The sequence below is a fragment of the Numenius arquata genome, chromosome 14 (assembly GCF_964106895.1).
Source record: "Numenius arquata chromosome 14, bNumArq3.hap1.1, whole genome shotgun sequence".
Lineage (NCBI taxonomy): Eukaryota > Metazoa > Chordata > Aves > Charadriiformes > Scolopacidae > Numenius > Numenius arquata.
The window spans coordinates 3388042-3411385 of NC_133589.1; the positions used below are offsets into that span (position 1 = coordinate 3388042).

Consider the following 23344-nt stretch of genomic DNA (forward strand, 5'->3'; position numbering starts at 1 on the left):
CTCCAAATGCATGAAAAATAACCCACTTGCAAACCGTTTACTGCATTCTAGCAGCAGCACACGTTGATTGCAGTAAGAATACGATTCAGCTAAATATCTTAAATGCACTATGCAAAGATATAATAGCTCCCCACCTAGCTCTGTGACGACTTACCCGTTCATGTTTAGCTCTTAATTACTAACAATATATTCTACTGAAGCAAACACTGTCCAGTCTCCTAAGGGTGACAACTGCTAGGATTCATGTATACATTTTGTTCATTTTACGTAAACACACAACTTCACATAGATAGACAGGTATCTATACCATCTTATATATATATATCTTATTCCATTTTGTGACCTCTTTGTAACGATTCTTTTAAAACAGACTCTAATTTTAAAGAACAGACTGCTGTCTTGCACATGCCAGTTTGGCTGCGGCTTGAAGAATGACCTACATGCTTTACAGAATAAATACCTGTAGTGTTTCCACCTCCAAGTCACTGGAAGAAGGAAGCGTCACTCCTAGGCGCAGACTGCCACAGTCCTTGATGTTGTGCTCATTGACAAAATCCTCTGTCCTCGTAAGCTTGCTTAAAGCTGCACAAATGTCTCAGCCAGCAGAGCACAGAACACACAGAAGACAACTGGATGCCATTTGACGAGAAAAAGCCTACAACAGAACACAAGCAGCCTGGCCCTGGAAGGACAAAACCTCGCCAGGAATCAGCAGCAGCTTCCTATTTTACTGTTGGAAATTAGAATTCTCCTTTCGTGTGGAAATACTTTTTTTTGGTCACCTCCTCTTTATCTTGCTCCGAGTCCTCTCTCTTCTCGTACCACTGTCGCGGGACTGTGTCACGTAGCTCCGGAAACATACACCCACCATCCTCTCTCTCAAACTTACAGTCTATATATAGTAGATAGAAAGGTGCTGGGGGCTGCTTTACTTCCCTTTTCTTCTGAACAGAGGTTGTGGGTAACTTTCAAATACGACACAATTGCAGAGGAAACTCTTAGAGGAAGTGCTCTCACAGCCACAGAGAGCTGTGTGCTCTGGAGGGGGCAGGAGAGACCTCCCCAGGTCCTCCTTTCCTGCAGACCACACAGCTGGGCTTCATTAACAATTTGATGGCACCAAAGAAACCTGGCCTGCAATTAAGAGTAGGAAAGGAAGCTCTGGAAAACAGAGAGACAATTCACTTTGCATCCTGTAGGAGGGCTCCTTTAAATCATTTCTTTAGCAAATTAAAACAAAAATTGTCTGATTCTTTACTTAATGGGACTGTACTTTATTTCTGCAAGTAGTAACCTCTCTATGACCTTGTCTTGGGGGAGAGACAACACCAAACACTTGGCAATTCTATATTTCCTACTTTCAAATCATTGTAAGGACGGATTAAGTAGCTTCTCCTGCTTTCTCCATAGCTAAGTCCACTGCTCGGATGATATAGAATAAAACACTGTAAAGCTTTTTTGTGGAAAACTTATCTGAGAAGAATTAACTAACCATTGGAAGGAACTAAGCTCTGTTCTCATCAGGAAACTCTGGTCAGTTCAGTCCATGGTTAACATGTATTTTATTTAAAGACTAAAGACTAAAGAAGCAAAGTACTAAAATAGCAAGAAAACTGACTATCAATCTTCACCTGAGCATGGTTCTTGAGCATGAGTCAACACAAGAAGTACGAGAATTGTATTGAATTCTCTGCTGACTGTGGAAATAAATATTTGTGAAAATAGCAACTGTAAGGGGATGTCAGAATTACACTTCCTCTGCTTAAATCCCAGTCTTTAAGCACGGGCAGCTGCTGTTAAAACAGCATCTACAAACAATATTACAAAAGCAAGATTTGGAAAATTACAGGCACCCAAACCCTGATCTTTAGGAGCAGACAAATAGTGGTACAAAGGCATCGCAACCAACTAGAAGTCAGGGGAAGTTTTGTTTTATTCTCCTAACTTACTCCCTGAAGCATAACAATTCCTTATGTGCTCTCTGCATTAACTGTACCTCGCAGCATAAAGTATCACAGGCTGTCAACAAAAGCATTTGCAGAATGAGCAGAAAAGCATTTGTTTTAAATGCAGCCTTGTATTTGTGTATGAAGTCAGGTTACATGCAATATGAGCAGTAGTAAATGGCTCCCACATGTGAGAATTGATTTCCCCTATTTCTCATTCCTACTCAAGGGCACAACTTGTAATTAGGGTCAGATTTTCAAAGAGCGTGGGTGGCGTTTAGGCATCAAAATAAATGGCCAGATTTTTGCAAGACTTGCCTCAGAGTGTGGGATAAGATAGCGCTATGAATCACAGAGCTGCTGAGTGTTAAGCACTTTTAAAAATCAGGTCTTTCTTACATGCTTAAATTGCAGCCGAGCTCTTTCAAAAATCTTTTCTCAACTGGAGCATTCTTCAAATGCTAAGTATTTGAAAAATGGGCCTTTAAAGCTTCGTGAGGTGCTAATTTTTACATGAATAGGAAACTGCTATATATAGCACCTATAAAACTGTCTGGCAGCAGTATTTAAGTAGTTCTGATTCTCCAGTATTGTATAAACTCTCCAGCAGTACACATTCCACAGGGAAGGGGGCAGGCGCTGTGTGTCGGTGCTCACCAGTGTTAATTCTAACCCCTCTGAGTCCATGAAATACCTATTTTGCCAGCTAACAGCAATCTGTCTCTGACTACAATTGGGACTTTAAGAACTAGATGAAATTTTAAGCTTTGAACCCTCTGAGACATAATAAAGGACGAGTTCTTTCTATGTGACTAACAACATTTCTTTCTAACAGGAACAAAAACAAAATTATTTTTCTTATGCTCAAAAATTAATACAGTGTAGAAATTATATGAGGTTTTAGATTAGACTCTCCTTCCATCATTATTTGCTCTATTTATCTTTTTCTTTTTCAAAGCCGGTAAGTTCAGCCTTGCAGAATCTATACTGCTGACTCAGCTAACCGAGCCAAAACTCATAAAAATCTATTTTAAAATGGTCCAATGATTTTATTTTCTAATCGTAAATATGAAATTTAATTAGCATCTCATTGCTAACGAAGTCACCACGGAAGACGAGGCTGAGGAATTAGGCACAGGGACGGAACACCAAGAGTAAAACAAAACAACAGTTTTGCAGGAGCCGGTTTAACTCCTGCTTTCCTCCGCTCAGGTTTCAGATCTTTTAAGAATTGTGTGCTGTGTTCACAGGTTTCCTTCTTTGATGGCAAGGCCCTTCTATCCTCTATGGCAGTAATTACTCCAGCGTGATGTAACGTCGTGCAAAATACAAAACACCGACAGCTAAGGTTGGCTCTGGATCAGAAACAAGATAGAGCAAGTTGGATCTGAATTCAAACACCCATTTTGTCATAGGCTGCCCAGGTCAGTGTTTCAGATCCTATAAAAGCAATACCCTCATCAACTGAGAAAAGAATTCATATTATTCTCCGGGGTACTGCAAACATCAGAAAGATTAAAGGCATTTTTTTAGAGGAAGCACATGGAGAATTTTAAAAGCCTCTTTAAAATAGGAAATGTGTCCAGCCTTTTCATTATCAGCATTTCCAGAACGTGCGTCCTAGGCTGACAGCACTGATGTTGGCGTTACTGGGTGAAATTCTCTCTGCCGTGAGCTACCTCTACCATCTTCTCTCTGGAGTTCTTGAGGGGACAGGAGCTCTCGGTCTGTCCTGTAGGAGAGGGCTATAGGACACATTTCCCTGCAGGGCAGCACCTGGTGAGGGTGAAGGCAGGGACAGGCCTCCTGCTGCTGTTGCTCCACGAGGTCTCTCGGTGAGGGAGCACAAAATACAGAACATCACAGAAGAGAGGACTCGGTGAGAAGCGGGCAAGTACCGTGGGAGAGCTCTGAAAGGGCTGATGAACTACAGTAACCACAAAGCTGTACTTTCTCCTTAGAGTCACACTGAAATTGTTCACAGCAAGTTGGTGTGGGAGGAAGTGTTTACAGGACCTGTCCCAAGAGCAAGTAATTATTAATAATTCCTGGATTGCTAGAAAAGCTTTTGGAGTAGCTCTGTGTGTGGGCACGCCCCTTGTTTGCTCTCAGTGACAACATTCTCTAGGGTAAAAAGGGCTTTATTAGGGCTGGTCCTGGTTACTTACGGGTGGGCAACTTTTTAATTCTTGTACTCTCCCTGATGTGATTTGAAAGCTGGAAATATCGAAGCATGTGGTCACAGCACTATAAAAATTCACTGCTTTGCAACGTGACAAAACCAGCTCTTCTTCATTATCAGTAATGGAAAGCAGAAGTTACACATCAAGCAATGTTCTATGCAGTAAGGCAGGACCAATATGGGGACAGTGAAGCTTTCTTGGATGCTGTCAGACCCATTTTCTCTTGACGATCTCATCATAATGCTTTAAAAGTACCGTCCAGTTTTCAGGGCAGCCACCAATACAGCAGTTTTTTCATACCAGTTGTAAGGCTCAGCAGAGAGTGGGTACATGATGCTCCACACTGCCAAACCAAGGGCACAGCCTACAGGTTCTGATGACCTGCAGCTCTCCTGCTACACCGAGAGCATCTCCCTCCATCTCTCATCTGAAAGCCTCCCAGTAGAAGCGACAGTCTATATTTTGAAGAAAAGCAGCAAGAATTCTCTTTAGGAACAGTTCATTTTTGAGATTCTGTCTTCACTCTCCTCCTTGCATATAGCAGGAAAAATGTTGGCTCTGAGAAAGTAAAAATAAGGAAGGAGAACCATATACCTTATTTTGATATCCTGACCATTTCTCTCCCCTAGAATTAGCCCTTTCTGTCCTAGAATCCCTGCCTGCTTGAAAGTAAGGAAGCTGTGAGAAGGAAGACTGGAATTTCACCTTTCTACTACTCATGTTGTCTTTTAAAATATACTCAACATATAAAAAAGAATGGTAAAAATTGCAAAATGAGCCCAATTTACCTATGTCCTGTTTCCAAAAGTGATAAAAATACACAGGAGCCTATATTCTCATTAGCAGAGATGAGAATAGGGATTCCATTCTGACAACTTTTGGAGTTCAACAACTTTTAGAAATTGTAAGAAGAGTCCTTAGCCTAATCCTGGCTGCTCAATTCCTGCTTCTCAATGGGGGGAATTGGTCCAGTGGTAAAAAAAATAATGTTTTGTATGGTTCAGTTTCATCTGAATGAGTTTATTCATCCAGTTTGCCACATGACTCTGCAAATGCTTGTGTCAATAGGGCACAAAAGGTAGCGCAAAAGCAGCAACAAGTGGCCAAAGCCAGGTCTGCATCAGGGTCACTGTTAGATGCACAACCACAGCCTCCGAGGCCGAAGCTGTTCAGCCATTTTCGGAATGCTGCCCCACATAACTCAGTGGGTCAGCAGTTGCAAGGAATCGGAATGAAGAGCAGAGATACTGCAACATTCAGCCAATACTTCCTTGTACCTTTCCACCAATTCAAATTTTTGAATCGCTGGGAAATAGAAGTTTTATCAGAAAAATAAAATTTGGCAAAGTTTTAGAATAAAATTTGGCAAAGCTTTAATTGTAGTGAGTTGCAATCTGACCTCAAAAAGTAAAAAGAAACAAAAAATGTCTGTTAAAAATAGAATTCTGGCTCTTGCTCTCTTCTGATAACGTTTACTCAAAATGCGAGCCCAAAAATATCAAAAAGTCACTACCAATTTTTACTTTGCCCAACTTCACTTACATCAGGACAATTCTACATTGCTGTTACACTATCAGTCTCCTGGAATAGCAAACAGCCACAACCCAGAGATGTTATCGTCAAGACTGACGTGGGAAACACTGCACATTGTATTAGCAGTTGATGAGGTGAATGGTGGAGTTGAGGTGAGCTGAGCAAAGACGAACAACTTTCTTCAAACAACTGATACGCGCAGTCCCTGGTATCTCCAGTGGAGGGGTGATGTCAGTCTCTGCAAATCAGACGTAACCCAGCTCAAATTTCTGGAATAACTCTTTATGATTCTTTCTAATATTTATGATGTCACTCACCCTAGCAAGGAAGAAAAGGAATTAAACTTTCTCACTCTACAGGATCTGAAATGGATAATTCTGCTAAAGCATATTTATAAAGGACAAAGCAAGTTTAATGCAATAATCATATTCTCCTTTTGGATTCTTATATGCAAACTTTTAGCACTTAGACAAAAATTTCACTGTTCCTCTTAAGGACAGAATGGTCCAGCTGGTGGGTCATAACCCACATCCAACCATCAGAAGGGGTTTACTCAATTCACTGTTTTTCTCTGGAAGAAATAAGGATTGCTGGTTTGGGCAGCAGGCAGCTGCACATCTCCTCTTGGGCTTGTGTAAGGCCACATTCACAGCAGAATGAATTTCTGGTCTGATACTATGGAGTTCAGTGCTTCCACATGGGGGGAGGAAGAAGGTGGGAAATAACCCACTTCCAGACGGGTACTACAGAATGCCAGGCAGTGGCACTGCACAGCCCACGGAGTTTGACGAGAAGTTTGTTAGTTATCTTCACTCACCTGATGAAACTACCGTATATGGGATGGTAACCAGAATCAGAGAGGAAGAGGAAAGGAGATATTAAACAAGACAAGTGAGGCGAGTCACACAAACGGGTCAGACTGAAGGTAGAGAGAATTTGGGACGTCCTGTGAGGAGCAAAATAACAGTAACAAACAACCCTCTGCCTTTTCTCATGTTCTTTCCTCATGAGAAAGTTGAACAGTCCTAGCTGAATGTTCTAATTATCTTTACTGTTCCCAGTTCCTTTGTGCAGAGACTGTATTTAGATCTGTGCTGATGGCATTAGCTATTTAATGGGTTTGCATCCAATATTTCTAATACTATCCCGCTCAAATAGCTTTGGATTTATGCACTATTACCACGTTATAATGATGCAACTGCAAGGAGTTTGCATTTTTCTGCATTGCAGAAAGTGCTGCAATGTATCAGGAGCTTGTCATTAAATCCACAGCTTCAAAGTGGCATTCAAATTCCGACCGTTTCTGTCTCAGTTCTAGAATTTTCTAACTGTTCTTCGCAGGTGAGAAAGTTCAGTCCTTTCTGATACCGTATTCTCACATGGCTTCTAAAGTAACTGTGGAGCCAGAGAGAACCCTCCCGGGTTGTTCAGTGGTTCAGTGGCGGTGTCGCTGTCAATTGCATTTAATTCAGCAAAAGTGCCTGGATCCTGCTCTCACTCTGGATATGGGCAAGGCACAAAACCACCAGTCTGTTGTGTAACATTCCATATGAAAATGCCCAAGTATCATTTTTCCTTCAGACCACAGACTTACAGATTTAAAAAAAAACACCAACTGATTCAGTGTTTCCATGCTTACAGGAAATGTAATACTCCTTCACTTTTTCTAACAACTAAAGCAGAAGAAAAACACACTCTTTTCTGTCCTACACAAAAGTTTAAGTATTTTTTTTTGTGTTTCGTACCGCGTTGATATCTTCCATGGCATAAATTGCAAAGATGAGAGAACAAAAGACAGAAGGAAATTAAACCTTCTACAATAAAACATGTTAGTTTTGGGTCTTCCTGGAAAATGTGTAACTGGAAATACAAAAATATGTTATTGGAAGGATGAAACACACCCAAATCTTCTTAAACAATTAAATATTGAGGTTTATTCTGACTTGTTTGGCAGGAACTGTGAAGGAAGACTAGCAGTGTAGCAGCAGAGAAGAGTCTTATCTTAAGCTTGCTTTTTATCAGGAGGAAATTAGCTCAGCAATAGTAAAGAAGGTGGAAAAAGCTTATGGAATTTTATATTTTCAGTCAGTGCAAGTCACTAGTGAAATGAGTTTGACAATCTCACTAACTATGTCATTATAAACTAGGAAAAACATACGGAATGGCAACTACCTTGACACGGCGCTCAGGGACGTGGTTTAGTGGTGGACTTGGCAGTGTCAGGTTAATGGTTGGACTTGATGATCTTAAGGATCTTTTCCAACCAAAATGATTCCATGATTCAGAAAAAGCCCAGAAACAGAGCTGCAGCAGCAGCAGCTGGACGGACACTGTGACCTGTTCTTGTAAAAGACTGGGATGCACCAGTAGACTTTGGTGAGGATCCAGGTCAGATTTCAAGCTGGGAGGAAACGTTCTTTTAAATACAGACCAGTTGCAACAGACCAGTTTGGTCAGTGAATAGCAAATGTCACTGGTATTTCAATTGAGATGTTAAAAGCCAAAAGCCTTCAAATGATCTTATAAATGTGATAATCTTTCAGTTGATGATCAAGGAGAAAAGATTCAATCACCAGTTGGGCTGTAGTTTGGAAATGAAGTGTATTTGGTGTAATCTTTAGCAAAAGAGATGAAGCAACATTCGGGTGTTTTCCCAGTTTGCTCAGGATTCAGAATTCACAGAGACAAACATTTGAAAGGTTTCTTCCTTGGTGTTTCATACCCTGGAGGAACTTACTTTTGTGCTCAAATATATTAAACGTGGGTAACAACCTATTAAGCATACTCATACTGATTTCAAGTATGGGCACAGCTAGATTAGAAATGTTTACACACATATAGAGCTGTAAAAAATGAAGTGGAAACAATCCATTAAGTGCTAATGATAACCGTATATGTACTGCTAGCACACAGCTTTTTCTGCATTCAAATGGAAAGAAATCCTTATCCCATTTTAAACAGAAACCCTATGTTAAATTTACTCTTCACCGCCTCAATTACAAGCGGAGGAAAATTTGCCAGCAACCCACTGGTGCTGAGGGGGCCAGCGGGAATCCTTTCATGGGTTACAAGGAAAATGTATTCTTCCCCTGAACTACAAAAACCAGGGCAGGCTATAAGACTTGGGCAAATAACAAGTATCTTTGTGTAAGGCCAAAGCGGCCTCAGGGACCAGAACAAACATATCTGTTAATACTACGCAACGGTATTTTACCCAGACAAATTCACTGAGGTAACAATTACTCCAAATAGTATCATATACACAGCTGTATATACATTTATCCTTTTGACAAAACCAGAATGTTATAGCATTTCATTTGACATTTCTGATAGATTTCCAGTGAGATTTGACAAATTTCTCTTTCCTCTTGAGTTGCTAAACAGATTCACTGAAGCAGGCAGCATGAGAAAGTAATGCCCCATCCAGCACGGAAGATAAAATAGGTTTTGCAGGACTAACATAACAAGAATATTCTCTTCACTACATGTTCGGCAGTGATAGCAGACACTGCACAACACGTTGCCAACCTTTGCGCTAGTAGCAATGAACTTTAATGAGCTGTGGACAAAAAAAAAACCCCCGTGTGTTTGCCTTTTGTATAAAAAAGTACAAAGGCCTTACCCGCTGGTAAAATGTTAAATGCACCCCCTGTAGATCATTAAGCAGGTGAATTCACGGTACTCACAAACTATCACCATTCCCAGAGCCCAAATATTTGGCAGAAGATTATGAAGGAAAAGAGGCGCTCAAAAAGGAAAGTTCAGAGAAGACCTTTATGTTTAACTCTGGCCAAGGAGTAATCCACTGCCCGCAGCTGGGACACACCGTGACGGGGTATATGGCAGATCTGCCGTTTTGTCAAATTGCACTTTAAACAGCCTGACACTGTATTCTCCTTTTGCCTGAGAGGAGCAAAAGTGAGAGGGTAATATAGGGAGAGAATACTGACTAAAAAGTAGAGAGAAAGGAGCTTTTATCACTCGTTGGATGTGTGCCACAGAGACCAATTATATACATTTGACAGCAACCATTATAATTCCAGAGTCCTTGAACAAATCACAAGCAGAAAGGTTACCTTCTTGAAAATGTTCATTGCCATTAAATAACTGACCCAGACTAGAGGGTAAAGGCAGCACTTAAGAACGAGTTTGGGTGAAGGGAGGAGATGGAGAATCTTATTACACGTACAGCTGAGAAAACCCCATCATTTGTTCTGAAAAAGGAATTGGAGATTCGCTGCAGATACTGTATTCTCAGCAAAGTGGACAGTGTTCTGAGAATGCAAATCCTGCAGACGGCAGTGGCAAAACAGCCCAGACAGAAATAATTTCTCGCGATCAGTGGCAAAACTCGACTAAACTTGGTGAGGTTTATGGTTTCACCCTCCAGTTTGAAAGTCACAAGACCTGGTTCCGTATTCCTCGCTCTTTAAAGCTTAGATTGCTATGGAGGCTACTTGCAAAGAAAGCTGCCGCAGGTCAAGTTCTACCATTAGTTACACAACCCTAATGACCACATCTAAGCAAATGATTCGTATTTCATGTAACATGCATTCCAACATCAAAGAGACAGTTGAGACATCTGCTAATAAGTGGGCAGCTTCTTCTCTTTCAATAATATAGGCGTAATATTAGGAGAAATAAGGGTCCCTATAAATTTCATCTTCTGTGAGCAATTCTTCCATATATCTGATTAAAAATTTCACCAAGAAACTGGACATAAACCAAGGAAATTTAGCATATTGCATTCAGATTTCTTCAGCATATCCCAGTTATTTGGGATGCATCCTTCTAGAGAAGGTTCAAATTGCCTTTAATTTTAACAGACACATGCAGTCAGATGGTCCTCTTTTCACTCATGCTGAAAGCTTATTTTTCTCTTAATTCAGAGTTAAATCTAATTGGAAGTGCCTATTTGCATAAGAACAGGGAGTCAAATATGTGGTTCTGAATTTGTGTTCTGGTGTTGGCCCTCTCACTATAGCAATTTGCTGGGTAGGATGGAAAGCTTCCAGGCTATTTCCAGCTGAAATTTCTCCTCTGCCAGACCCATGACTCAGGAAACTGGACCCACAAACGCAAAAGAATTTCTGGCTTCAGTTTCCCCAGGTGCCCTTGCAACTGTCACAACCCAACTTTGACAATGCCCATTTTTAACTCAACATACAGCAAACTAGTATGATGAAAAAAAAAAGGAGGGAGGGGGAGAGAGAGGGAGAGATGTTGTCTCAGCTAATTTATTTCTGGGAGACATTAAGGCCTTACAAAAAGAACCAGTAATGGGGGCACAGAATACTGAAAAAACAAAGCACAAAATGATCATACAAGTTTTGCAGAATGACTAAAAGGAACACAAGTACTTTTCACATCACAAGATGAGTTGTAACAGAGTAAGAAAGAGTCATATTAGACCTGTAGGTATAAAACGAACACCTCATATTTTATCGTTCTAGGCTTGTGGACTTTTCACAAGATCCAAAAGCCAAAGATATTTTAATGTACCTACTTCTGTATTCAGAAGAGAATGCTCACAGCTCAAAGGCCACAGTTTGCTAGCTCTGAATCAGAAAGGATATATTGTAATTGCAAACATAAAATTTAAGCTCCTTTCACTCATAAGGAGATGGACAATTTGAGAGAGCAGGACAGATCGCTAAGAGAATTCTCCCACATAATAATTCTCTTATTAATTCAGCTGAGTTTAATAAGCGATCCTTATACAATCCCCAAAAGCCCACATCAGAACATCCCTAGAAATAAATCTTCAGTCTCAATAGTCCTGCTTAAGAAGGTGAGGCTAAAAGGCTTCATCAAAGAAATGTACTTATTTGTCATATCTGGTTCAAAGCTTACAGACTTAAGCAAGGAATAATACCAGATATTGTCCTTGGATGCAGTTTTCAGCCATGCCTGATCTTGGTGAGTCACCAAGATAACTGGTATAAAAGAAATGAGCTATTTCCAGATCCTAGGAGTGGGAGTAACCCAAAGTTACTCCCACTACAGCACTAGAGTTGAGAACCTCTACCTCCGAGATCTGGAATCCCATAGGAATCAACAGGACAAAAACTACGCCAGTGTCAGACCAGAAGTTCTGCTGCGGGGCAGGAAGTTTAAAACTTTATTAAGTCTAGTAAAAAGGTGTCCTGGTTTCAGTGGGGAAAGAGTTAGTTTTCTTTCTAGTGATTGCTGAGAAAGGTATGTCAATAGTGCACATTGTTTTAGTTGTTGCTAAGTGATGTTTATACCTTTCAAGGACTCTTTTCAGCTTCCCACAGAAGCTGAGAAGAAGCATAGGCAGAACAACGGAATGGCCAATGGAATATTCCGTATCATAGATGTTGTATATAAATGGGGGTTGGCCAGGGGGGAATCCACAATCACTGCTCAGGAAGGAAACAATTCACTGGGTGGTGAGAATTACTTGTGTCGTCATTACTACTATTATTATTATTATTATTACTATTATTATTATTAACCCCCCTTTTCTGTTACTGTTCTATTAAACTGTCCTTATCTTGAACCATGAGGTTTTTTCTTTCCCCCTCCCCTCTTTTTCTCCCTCTTCTCCCTGCTCTTCTGCGGGAAGGGGGAGAACTGTGTGAGCAACTGCATGGTCCTAGCTGCTGGCTGGGGTTAAACCATGACAAAAGGTTTATGATGAACTAGAACTATTTTTACAGTTTTCCAAAAACATTTTGGATTGTGCTCTCTCATTTTTGCATCTACCTTCAGTCCCATCAGTAAGGTCTTACACTGCTGCAGCCTGAACATTCTGCAAAGGAAAGAGGAGCTGAGAGGCTGTAATGCTTCCTCCAGTTCCCCGACAGGTACTCAGTGGAGATGCTAAGACAGCGGAGAGTAAGACCATCTGCATCAGCAGTTCCTCCCAATATGAATGCAACATCAAGATAAAAACAGACCGAGAAACCTGGTGGAGAGTTGCGGTAAGGACTTAGGAAGGAGTGGGATGATAGAAAGAAAAGGGATGGAAGATACAAAGTCAGGAGAGGCTGCATTTGTGAGCGGAGAGGAAGCTATGGCGTGTTACAGGTGTTAGAAAATTCTGTTTGTGAGACAGAAAGAAAGAGAGAGACAGGATGACAGCGGTTATTTGTTGTGAATGACTAAATAGGAGTCTGAGAATTGGAAGGAAGCTGTGCAAGTGTAAAAGTCTTGTATTTGGGGATGCATCCCCAAATCCTGCATGTGTACATGAAAGGGGCAGACGAAGAAGCAGGTTGTGTGTGCAAGGACAGGCCGGTGGAGAGGCAACACCAGTGTGTGTGCAAAATCAGCCTTGCAGGGCAGCAGCGTATGCTGTGTGCATGAGAGAGCAGAGGAAGTAGGAGTGCGTGTGAGAAGCTAGAGGAGTGACGGGAAAGGGGAACACAAGACAGAGAGGGAACTGGCAGAGGGGAAGGAGAGAAAGATTAAGAACATGCGGGAGGAGTACAGTCTATTGCACAGAAAGAGAAGGCGGAGGGAAAGGAGAGGAACGAACATGGGGAACATTTGTCACACAGAAAATACGCTTGATGAAAAACAGGCATAAAAAGGTGGTGAAAAAGATAGTAAGAGATATATTAGGGTTGAGAAAAGAATAAAGGAAGTGAGAAGATCAAATTAAAACATAAAAAAAAAAAAAAACCACAGAGGAAGGTTTTATTAGTTAACAGAAAGCATAAATCCCCAGTGAAGAGACTTAAAGAAAAGGCTAGGGCACAACACACTATAGGTAGAACCAGAAATTCCCTGGAGACCAGTGCTGATGCTCAGTCCTTTCGTGTCCCCTCTCTAGATCTCCATTTCAACTCTCCTTCCTGGTGCATGCTTTATTTAAGAAGACGTTTGCACCTCCAGCCACAGCCCCTTCACCTCCCTGAACCCTGGGCTCCAAGTATCGATGCGCGCAAAGTACGAGACCTGTTGAGGGCAAGGAAGGCGCCAACGCAATCATTTTCAAAGAAACGTGCTCTTGAAAATGAACACAAAATAGGTGAAAGTGGAACTTGTAGTGATTAGAGTCGAGTGCTGTCCTGGGCAGCAGTGAGGTGGAGCTGATGTGACAGCTGCTTTCCTTACCTTGGGTGCTCATGAGTGACCGAGCTGTCTCGCTGCGGCCGCTGCAAGGCTCAAACTCCCTATGTCGCCTCCATGCAATTGTCGGTGTCTCTCCAGGAGGCTCGGAGGGGTTATTTGTGCTCGGCAGCTGCTGAAAAGTAAAGGAAACACAAGGAGCAAAACACCCCCTGGCCGCTAAAGTGCCAAAAGTTTAGGGAGAATCAGGAATGAAGGAAGCAAATGCACCGGTGTCAGAATGAGCAAAGAGCGACACAGAAAGTAAGAAAAAGTGTGTCAGAGGCGGGGAGGGGCGGAGAAGGAAAATGCAAAGATCTGACAGGAAATCAGACTATAAATCTGCTTAGGGTTTAAAAAAAACACATTTCTGCTCCCCAGCGATGCAGCCTGTTTGCAAATGACTCTGCACGCAGGTGACAGCAGAGCCCTGAGGTGCCACTGTAAGCAAATGAAGAGGCACTTTTGCCCCTTCCCCAGGAAGAGCGGTGGGCAGAGTTGGCAGCAGCAGAAGCGACGGGCTCAGACAGAAAAAAACAGGCTGTCTCGGCTGCCTCACCTCTAGTTCTCCAGACTTTGAGTGCCTCTTTGCCTCTGGCAAAAGGGTACGTGCTGAACTCCAGCCTTACTGGTGCTGTGCCTCTCCGACCACAAAGCAGCAGCTTCTCAGGGCACGTGCTGGCTGGAAAGAAGGCAGGAAAGAAAAAAGAAAGAAAGGACTGAAAAAAACCGGAGTTTCAAGAATAATAGTTCCAGGCAGAAGGAGTTCTGGGTTTTCCCAAGGTTTCAAGGGCTTTTCAAGAAAGCATCAATTTTATTAATAGCTGCTTTTGCTAAAAAGGTAGTCAATAAAATTTACTTTATGCCAGCATTAGATTATTATTAGATTTCTGCCCAGAGAAGCTGTGGCTGCCCCATCCCTGGAAGTGTTCAATACCAGGTTGGATGGGGCTTTGAGCAACCTGGTCTAGATGGGAGGTGTCCCTGCCCAGGGCAGGGGGGTTGGAACTAGGTGATCTTTAAGGTCCCTTCCAACCCAAACCATTCTATGATTCTTTGATTCTATGATTTTGCAGTTGAATGGTACTTTAAACAATGTATTTTCCAAAGGGAGTCTTTGCTGACATAAAGAAGCCGCATCTTTTGTATTGCTTTAGGGCTGGACTCCAGGCTTAAGGCCACACGTGCAAATCCAACCATTGGTGGGTCTCACTGAGGACATTTCCCTGCCAGGCTGCAACTAAGAGCCTCCCTCCTAAGAGCAGAGCCAGTCAGCCCTCTCCCTTCCAGTTCTCCCAGTTCTGCAGGACCAGGAGTCACCACCACTGCTGGAAATGTCCTTCAGTTGCCACCTTGCTCAGGGATCCTTAGCCTGAATTACTTGCATATATATATGTGCATGGGTATGGTTTTATCTCATGAGAGAAACTAACAGAAAAAGCAGAAACACTAGGAATAATAAGCATAAGTGAACGATGACAGATAATTTAGGACTGTGGGAAGGGAAAAAGCATGATGACAGTAATGGAGTGAGAGAATGGGAGAGGAAAAAATAGTTGAGAATAAAGGAAAACACAACGAATGGAAAGTAAGTATAAAAGTACAGTGGAAAAACTATCAAAGGATACAGCAGCATCAAAGGATACAGAGTGGAGGAAGTGAGATGATCAAGTGAAAAGAAGAAATGTAAGGGAGAAAATACATGGCTCAAAGTGGCATTATGATAACACTCAAAAGTGTTCTTACCAAACTGAAAACCTGAACCCTGTGAAAAACATGAGGGACCAGAATATACTCCAGGCAGCAAAATGTGTGGGGCAGCTCTGCTCTAATTCGCTGTTATCGCTCCTGTGATTTTACATGTTTGCACCTGTACCTGGACTGACGAGGGCCTAAGTTTAGCCATAAGGATGCTATTGAAAGGGATTCTGGAAGGGTTTCCAGTTCTCTAAATCAATAGCTCAAAGAGTAGGGAAGGCAGGAATTTCTCTCTCCCACTGAGCAACAGCAGAACGTGCTGCGCCCCTACTGATTCTCTTCCAGTGAGGACTAATACTTTTACATGCTACTTAAATTCTTGTGCAACTTCACCAAAAATCACCTTTGAGCAAACTTGTGAGCTGCGTGTGACAAGGTGCAGGAACTCGTTCCTGGTCTGAGCAGCCAAAAGTCTATCCATGTGAAAAGTGCACGGGCAAGGTTCTGCAGCTTTGAACTGGGGCAAAGCCAGGGATACTTTGGAGAAAAGCTGTGAAATATAGCTCTAAGAATTGTGGCCTACAACTATTCCATCAAAACCAATATAAGTGATTTCTGAGCCAAGCTTTCTACTGCTTTCATAAGAGGAAGCTGATTTGTGCCCGCAACAGAGGAACCATTTTAAGCACAACCAGAGAAATTAACTCTGCTGGCAGGAGGCTTTGTGTCTTCACTTGGATTTAAAACCATGGATCTTCCACGCAAGGTTCCTAACCTGAGAGGGAAAACATGCTAGAAATTCAAGTCAAAACTCACCAAGTCTCATTATAGCTTTCCCCTTCTGTCCTTGATTTCTTCAGCAAATGGGATATCAGCCAGTACAGGCTACAAAACTGCCCTCCAGAGTCAAGCAAGTTGTATATTGTATGATATTGTATGATATTGTATGTTCCTGGTTCTGCTTTTGTTTTGCTTAATGTTGTAGATTACAAACAGCTTTCAAAAAGAGCAACAACTGTTTTACAGAAGCTGCCACATTTCCCTGGGCCTAAAGCAATGCCCTTGAGGTGAAGCAATCATCCGGTGGGGCTTGAGCTGCTTTAAGGAATCTATCACTGAAACTCAAGGACCTAAAATTCTCCTAATCATAAAGACTTTACTGGCAAACTGAGATTAGCTGAGCAGGATCCAGTCATCAATCACAAAGCCGTAAGTAATGGCGCATCACCTTTCTTTTGTAAGAATTTACAATCTTAATCCCCATTTTCAGTTTTAAAAAATCCTCTCAAGCTATTAAAATGTTATGGTTGAGGTTACAGTTCCTCGAGGCTGGTAGCCTGAAGTGATGTGTTTCACACAATGTAAGTGTAGAAAGTAACTATGTTCTGTTAGACAACTAGAAAATTCAGGAAAATCCAGGTGTTCCACCTAATATACAGGTATGTAGCAAAAAAGGCTGCAGAATTTGAGTCAAAGGGTTTTCCTGATCCAAGTGCAGGGTCTAGGACCTGGACTGGTAGTTACATACCTCATAGGGAGCAGCACCAAGGGAGACTTAGATACAAAGCTGAAAACTAGAAAGACATCTAAAATAAGCACTTGAAACACGGTATTAAGAAAAAGTCCAAGAAGAGTTTTCCTAAGCAGTCTGGCTGAAGAAAAGAACTGAAGAAAAGAACACTTAGAAGTTTGGTTAAACTGTCTTTTCTTATTTTTGACCTGTTCTACTCAGGGAAGCAGGAAATTTTCCTCTTTTTTTCTTTTTTTTTTTCTTTTTCTTTTTTTTTTTTTTCCTCAAAGAGATACCTGATTTTGTCATCTTTTTTTTTTTTTTTTAATAACAAAAAATCCACTGGAACTTTCAGATTAGTTACCTGTTAAGGGGTGACAATATTTATTTGTTTGTTCTTTTTTTTTGTTATGGCTTCTCAGTCTTCTTTCATGAAACCTGGTAGAAGAAACCATGAATTGCACCTTGGCCTCACATGAAAGTCGCCCGGCAGGACACACCTGGAGTGTTTGCCGTCTCCCTCTTTCAAAGAGACTTCAGAAAAGGGGAGCATATTTAGTTCCCTCCAATTGCCCTAATCCAGCATGATCTGAGCCCTGATGGTAGAACCTGAATAACAAGTGCTTCTTAAGCCCTTTGATGGTGCTGCACCTTCCCTTCCTCCAGGCTTTTACTTTGAGATCCTTGCATTAAAAAGCCAGCAAAATTTCAAGGTTATTCTATGATTCTCTCAGGGTGATCAAACAGTGGAGAAGACAGTGGCATCTTAGAAATTCCTCCACACTGTTGCTGGCCTCCTAAGTATTTTGTTCATAGTGTTACTATTGTTATTGGGGTCTATAGGGAAAATAACAATAACATTGTTATTGGGGTCTACAGGGAAAGCTTCTGTCTGTCCCACAGGAATTATGTAAAATTTTGTTATCCAATGGAGGGTTCTCCTTGTACACCATGACTTCCTATAGAATGCCTTTTTACAGAGTTGATCCATCAGCGCTCAGGATGGCAGGCCATAACTCAGAAATGAAGCTGCTTTAAGTACTTGCAGACTGAAGAGCTGGGGGGAAAAAAAAGTCAGCTTTTGGAAGCAGAGAAACTCTAAACTGTCCAGCTCTTAATCTGCTGTTCCTTTTCTTCTATTCCCTTCCTCTCCCAAGAGAGCCATCCCAGCCCATGAGGAGACTGCCCTTGACTCCTTATCAGCGTAACAGTCCTGAAAATCCCTGGGTACCAGAAAGGCATTTCACAAACTAGTGATTTGAGAATTAATATATTGCATTTCTCCTGCATGCCTGAGCACAGTAGCACCGTATATATTGTCAACACAAGCCCTCCAACTCTTTAGAGCAAAGAAACAGAAGTATTAAATATTTTCCACATTTTACATATTTTATATTATCAGCCTTGCTCAACTATCCTTAGAGACTATCACTCTTACTTATAGATGCTCACAATTTATCATTTTTCTCTGGAGATCTGACTTCCAGAGCAGAAGTATTTCCCTATTCAATTCGCCAGCCTGTGGATAAGCAGCTGCTAGCGTTCATCTGCCTTTTCTAGGCATTAACATCAAAAATGCCCCTTGATCTTAAAAAGCGACACACAGCAGGGTTTCTTTAACACCTTTGGGGGTAATGGTTTAAATCCAGTAGGGAAATGTTCTCATCTATAGGTTTATGATACACATTTAAACAGTGTTTCAATTGCCTGAGCTATGAAATAAGATGACAGCCAAACATATATCAGTGGGGAACAGATAGTATAAAATTCTCTCTTTCATTTGACAGTGTTGGGGCTTACGTATTTTTGCACAAAACGTACAGCCTCTGTCAAGTTCAACAGTATTATGGGATTTATCTGTTTCTGTGTTAGTATATTCACTCTCTTTTTTATGAAAAAGTCAGGTTCAAATCCATTCCAGGAGCCGGGCTGACACCCCACGGCACAGTGGATGGTGTGGGGCCAAAAGACCAACCCTCCACTGAAGTGAAGAACCCAGATTTACTCTGCCTCTCCTCGGGGCCAAAGGGAAGGAAGATCCCGACTCTGTGATGCTCTTCGCATTATACATATATTATTCATCAAAACTGGCTATGAGCCATAGCTCAGGTCCTTATGCTGTTCCTTATGCTCTTAATTATATGTCCTTAGGGCTTAAAATCCAAGGATCTTTAAACTTTCCGGATAAATGATTCAGTTTCACAGCAATCAATGAGTTAGATATTCATATCCATACCCACACTCCACAGATGATGAGATTAAGTATTGGGAAGATAAGGAAGGAATATTTATTCCCCCTTAAAAGTGATAAAAATACAGTTTTTTCACATAGTTCAACTTTTAAAAAATTCTTATGGGCTATTTAAATAGAAACTGGCAAAAGTTTAAAAATCAAGGCAAATACTTAAAACATTTTTTTGTTAAAATAAAGGGGGAAAGGAGAGACTCTAATCACTATTATTGAAAAAAAAAAACCCTTCAACAGAGTTCAGATTATTGTCACGAGAAAAAATACTGAAAGAAAATATTTTAGTTCAACTACTTTTTAAAAAAATTTCATAAATATATTAATCAGTCCCATATCTCACCTTTTGCTTAAAACACAAGACCATCTTTCCCCACTTATGCAATAGTAGTGTTGTCGATATGTATTCTGGTTATTAGAGTGTGAAGGATTTAATATATCTGGAATCTGAAGGATAATCTGTCAAACCTGAAATTTAGTAGATGCAAGGAGAGGTGAGTTACTCATTCTTGCGTGTTTGTTTTATATTGGAAGGTTTCTTATCTTCTTTATAGGTCAACATTTATTCTAATTAAAAAGGTATGCAGATTTTTAATAGAGACAAATTGAAAACAACTGCAGAGTTTTAATAGCTCGCATTCTTCAACATTTTCTGCCTTTTTATTCTTTAAAAGGTCAGAAGGAGGAAAATTTGTACTAAGTGCTGTGCTCAGAGAGACAATATACCTCACTGAAAAAATAATATTAGCGTTAATTAATAATATAAATGATGCAATAGCTAAAACAAGAGTTATATATTAACCCACATAGTTTGAATGGTAAGGGAACATTTTCCATAGTTTAAATATCCAGTGAACATAGCACAGACCTGGAAGTTAAGGACTTTTAAACTTCCATCCCGGGTCTTAGACAGACATCCTCTGGGATTCACATCATCTAAGAGTGCTTCACTGTCCTCATCTGGAGAGAGAACCATAGCACCTTTGAACCTGAAACTGTTGTATAAATGAGATGTGTCAAAACCAGAACATGACCCCCCCCACACACGTCAGCAGAGCATAAGTAAATGTTAGAAAACCAAAAATTACTACATTGAGTCAACCCAATTCTCTGCCAGAGAACAGGTACTGCATCTTGCCAAGGCTGGAAGTTGAACCCATCCTTAAGGAAACACAACTCCTCTCTGGCAAAGAAACCACTGCAGGAACATGAACTGGTTCATTACTGAGGGGCCGTGGATAAGGATGTGAAACGGGAATTTGCCCAAAGCAACTTGGGCTAAGCGAGTAATCTGATGGAAAAGTTTTCAGACCAGTGGTCAGACCGAGGTATCACCGTGTTGTCATGGCTTATTTCTCCTTGTTGTTTCTTTTAAATAGAACAAGATTTAGCCAATGTCATATGGAGGTGTATTCTGCCAAAACAGCAATGATCATTTTTGAAAGCCGAGGTCTCAGAGGCAGGCTATGAACACATGATGTGTTCCAAGCAAGAGACAGGAATGGCTACTGAAGCGGGAGCTGTGTAGCCCAGGAAAAGAGGGCAGAAGCAGCAGGCAGAGGAGAATTCTGGAGTGGTTTTTAACAGCCTGTTAGACTGAACTAGCTGCATGTCTTACAGCACAGCCCTGAGCTTGTAAAAGTCTTGATGTTATACTTGATCAGTGTGTGTGATTTCTCTATGACTTGTTACTTATAAATTATTTTTTCATCTTTGGAGGTATTTGTTCTTCCAGGCTCTCATGTTCATTTTCCTTTTTAACTGTGTAGCTCCCAAGGGAAGGACGCCAAGCAGTCTTGGAGAAGAGCTCTTAAAATGCATATAAATTGGGGTCGTATATCACTGACGATTTTACATATGTGAGATTAAACATAGCCATAAAACTATATGACTGCTATTTATTGATCCATAAATGAATACCTGGTTTTGAATTTTTAATACTTCTCTTTGAAACAATGGTATAGATTTCTAAAAGCTGTGCTTTCTCACTGCACGACAACTCTGTGTCAGAATATTAAATACTCTTACATCTATATATAGGACTTTCATTTTACTTCATTCCAATTCTCATATACCCACACACATTACAGGCCATAAACTTTGTAATAAACAGTAATTCACTTGTCATTCATGGAGTTACTTCTGATTCACCTGATGTAATAGAATGCAGATACCACATATCAAAATAAGTAGTGGAAATGAAATTAATTTGAGCATACACAGGCCAAGCCTAGGTTTTTGTCTGTAGATCCAATTTGCCATGATTGTAGTAGTTTCTTAAATTTATTACATTAATAGCTAATGATCTTTAACAAAACTGAAGTCTGATTTTACAAGATATTGCACTAATTACTCAATAGTGCAATAATAGTGCAATTATTATTGCACTAATTGTTCAATGTGTAAATTACCTGAATCTTGTGTAAAACACCCAAGACCACTGCTGAGGTCACTGACCCCCATTCATTCCCAGAAGCATGCAACGTTAGATTTTGTATGTAGGAGGGAAAGAACATAGAGATGGACACGGTCCCTTCATCTAAGAATTTTATCTGAAAAAAAATATTTGTCTAAAATTTACAGCACTGCACAGTGTCCTTTAAAATTCTTGGGTAAAACAAAAAACCAATATTGTCTGTTACTGAAAAGACATCAAATTATGCATTTATCCTATTTTAGCTCACCAAAATATAAAAAATTGCTTAGAAACTTTTAGGCTTAAACTTCCAGTGAGTAAAAAACGTAAATTTTAAGAAACCCCAGTGACTCCTAAATTGGAATTTCAGTGAGACAAAGAAGCAACAATGTTAAGAGTATTGACAGAAAGAGGGAACTACCATTTTATATTAGGATTTAGGGAATTATATATTCCCCTTGCAGCTACTGCATCAAGTTCTTATCCTTACATGATGAAACAAACTGTATTCTATATTCTATCATGGATCTGTTGAGCTCTTTTTCTACTCCAATATAATTGAGGAATTTAACTGTTAGTCACACTAATCCTGAAGATTTATCTACAATGAAATAGTTCTTTCTCAAATATACCACCATACAGTCTTCTACTAATTACATACCTGTTGTCAGAGAATTGCCTTCCTTTCTTCTGAACAGAAGTCATGCATGTCTTACACTGCAGGTTGTTGTTTTTCTCTGATCATGAAAAATGAATGTGTGCGTGGGAGAATATTTGCTTTCACTGTATTTAAGAGCTCACTAATAGGTGATTCACGGTTTTTTTTAGCATCATCCACTCAACAAACAGGACGGAAAACTTCCTTCAACAACGGTCAGTAATCCATGTCTAGCTGTGCTTGCTTCCCAGGGAAAAAGCCAAGTGTTTGAACAATACTGTGGTTGGGGTCTTGAGAGACCAACAAATTGATGATAGGTTGTCATGAAGGCCGAGAGCTGAGGTACTCGGAAAACTATCACTCTTACACTGACACAGGAGGGAATTGGTTTCCTGGTGAGCATTCTCGGAAATCTGTGTCCTATTCTGTTCTTACAGAGCCTGACTCTGGTGGCTGCTACATGTAAGATGCTCCTAAAATGTTAGAAGGAAGAGTTGAAACATAGAATCTGATTTTTTCCCTAGCTCTTAGTTTTAGAAATTGTCTTTTTATATGAAAATTTATTTCAGTAATAGTACATTCTTATATTAAGTACATATTATTTCCAATATGAGAATGAATGCAAAAGTAAGTAAATAAAAAGGAAAACAAGGTGGTTGCCTGAAGCGATTAAACTGAACTGGTTTCGTGCCTGTGATTGGGGGTCAGAGTCCAGCAGAGCTTAAGCTCCTCAGGGGACACATTCAGGAAGCAAAATGCTACAGAAAATCACGAAGTCCCCGCCTGGCGCTTTGACCATGTGCAGGCAAGAGGAGCAGGAAGGGTAAAACGGGAAGGAAACAAAAGGGCTTGCATTTCTAATAGGCTGGAAACCTCTACACCGATGCTAACTTTAGTTCTGCCTGCCAGAGAGGCGAATAAGACAGATGGCAGAACTGTGACCGGCTTCTGAAACTGAAGCAAAACCACTACACAAAGCTTGGACAGGCACCGGGAGATGGAGATGCCCTCCCACGAGAGCCCTGAAACAAGCAGGGGTCTAGTACAGGTCTGTATTGGAGCCCAGCTTTGTCCAG

The 23344-nt window shown here is 40.8% G+C and overlaps 1 protein-coding gene across 1 annotated transcript in view; it reads right to left on the reverse strand.

Annotated features, from left to right (window-relative positions):
- The window catches only part of CARD11 (caspase recruitment domain family member 11), a 53213-nt gene extending 33043 nt beyond the window's left edge, over positions 1-20170 (reverse strand). The window contains exons 1-2 of the mRNA XM_074158732.1: positions 20063-20170; positions 13748-13877 (exon numbers count right to left, since the gene is read on the reverse strand). Coding sequence (XP_074014833.1) covers positions 13748-13877; positions 20063-20170 — 238 coding nt within the window. The remainder of the gene's footprint in view (positions 1-13747; positions 13878-20062) is intronic.
- Between the last annotated feature and the right edge of the window lie 3174 nt (positions 20171-23344).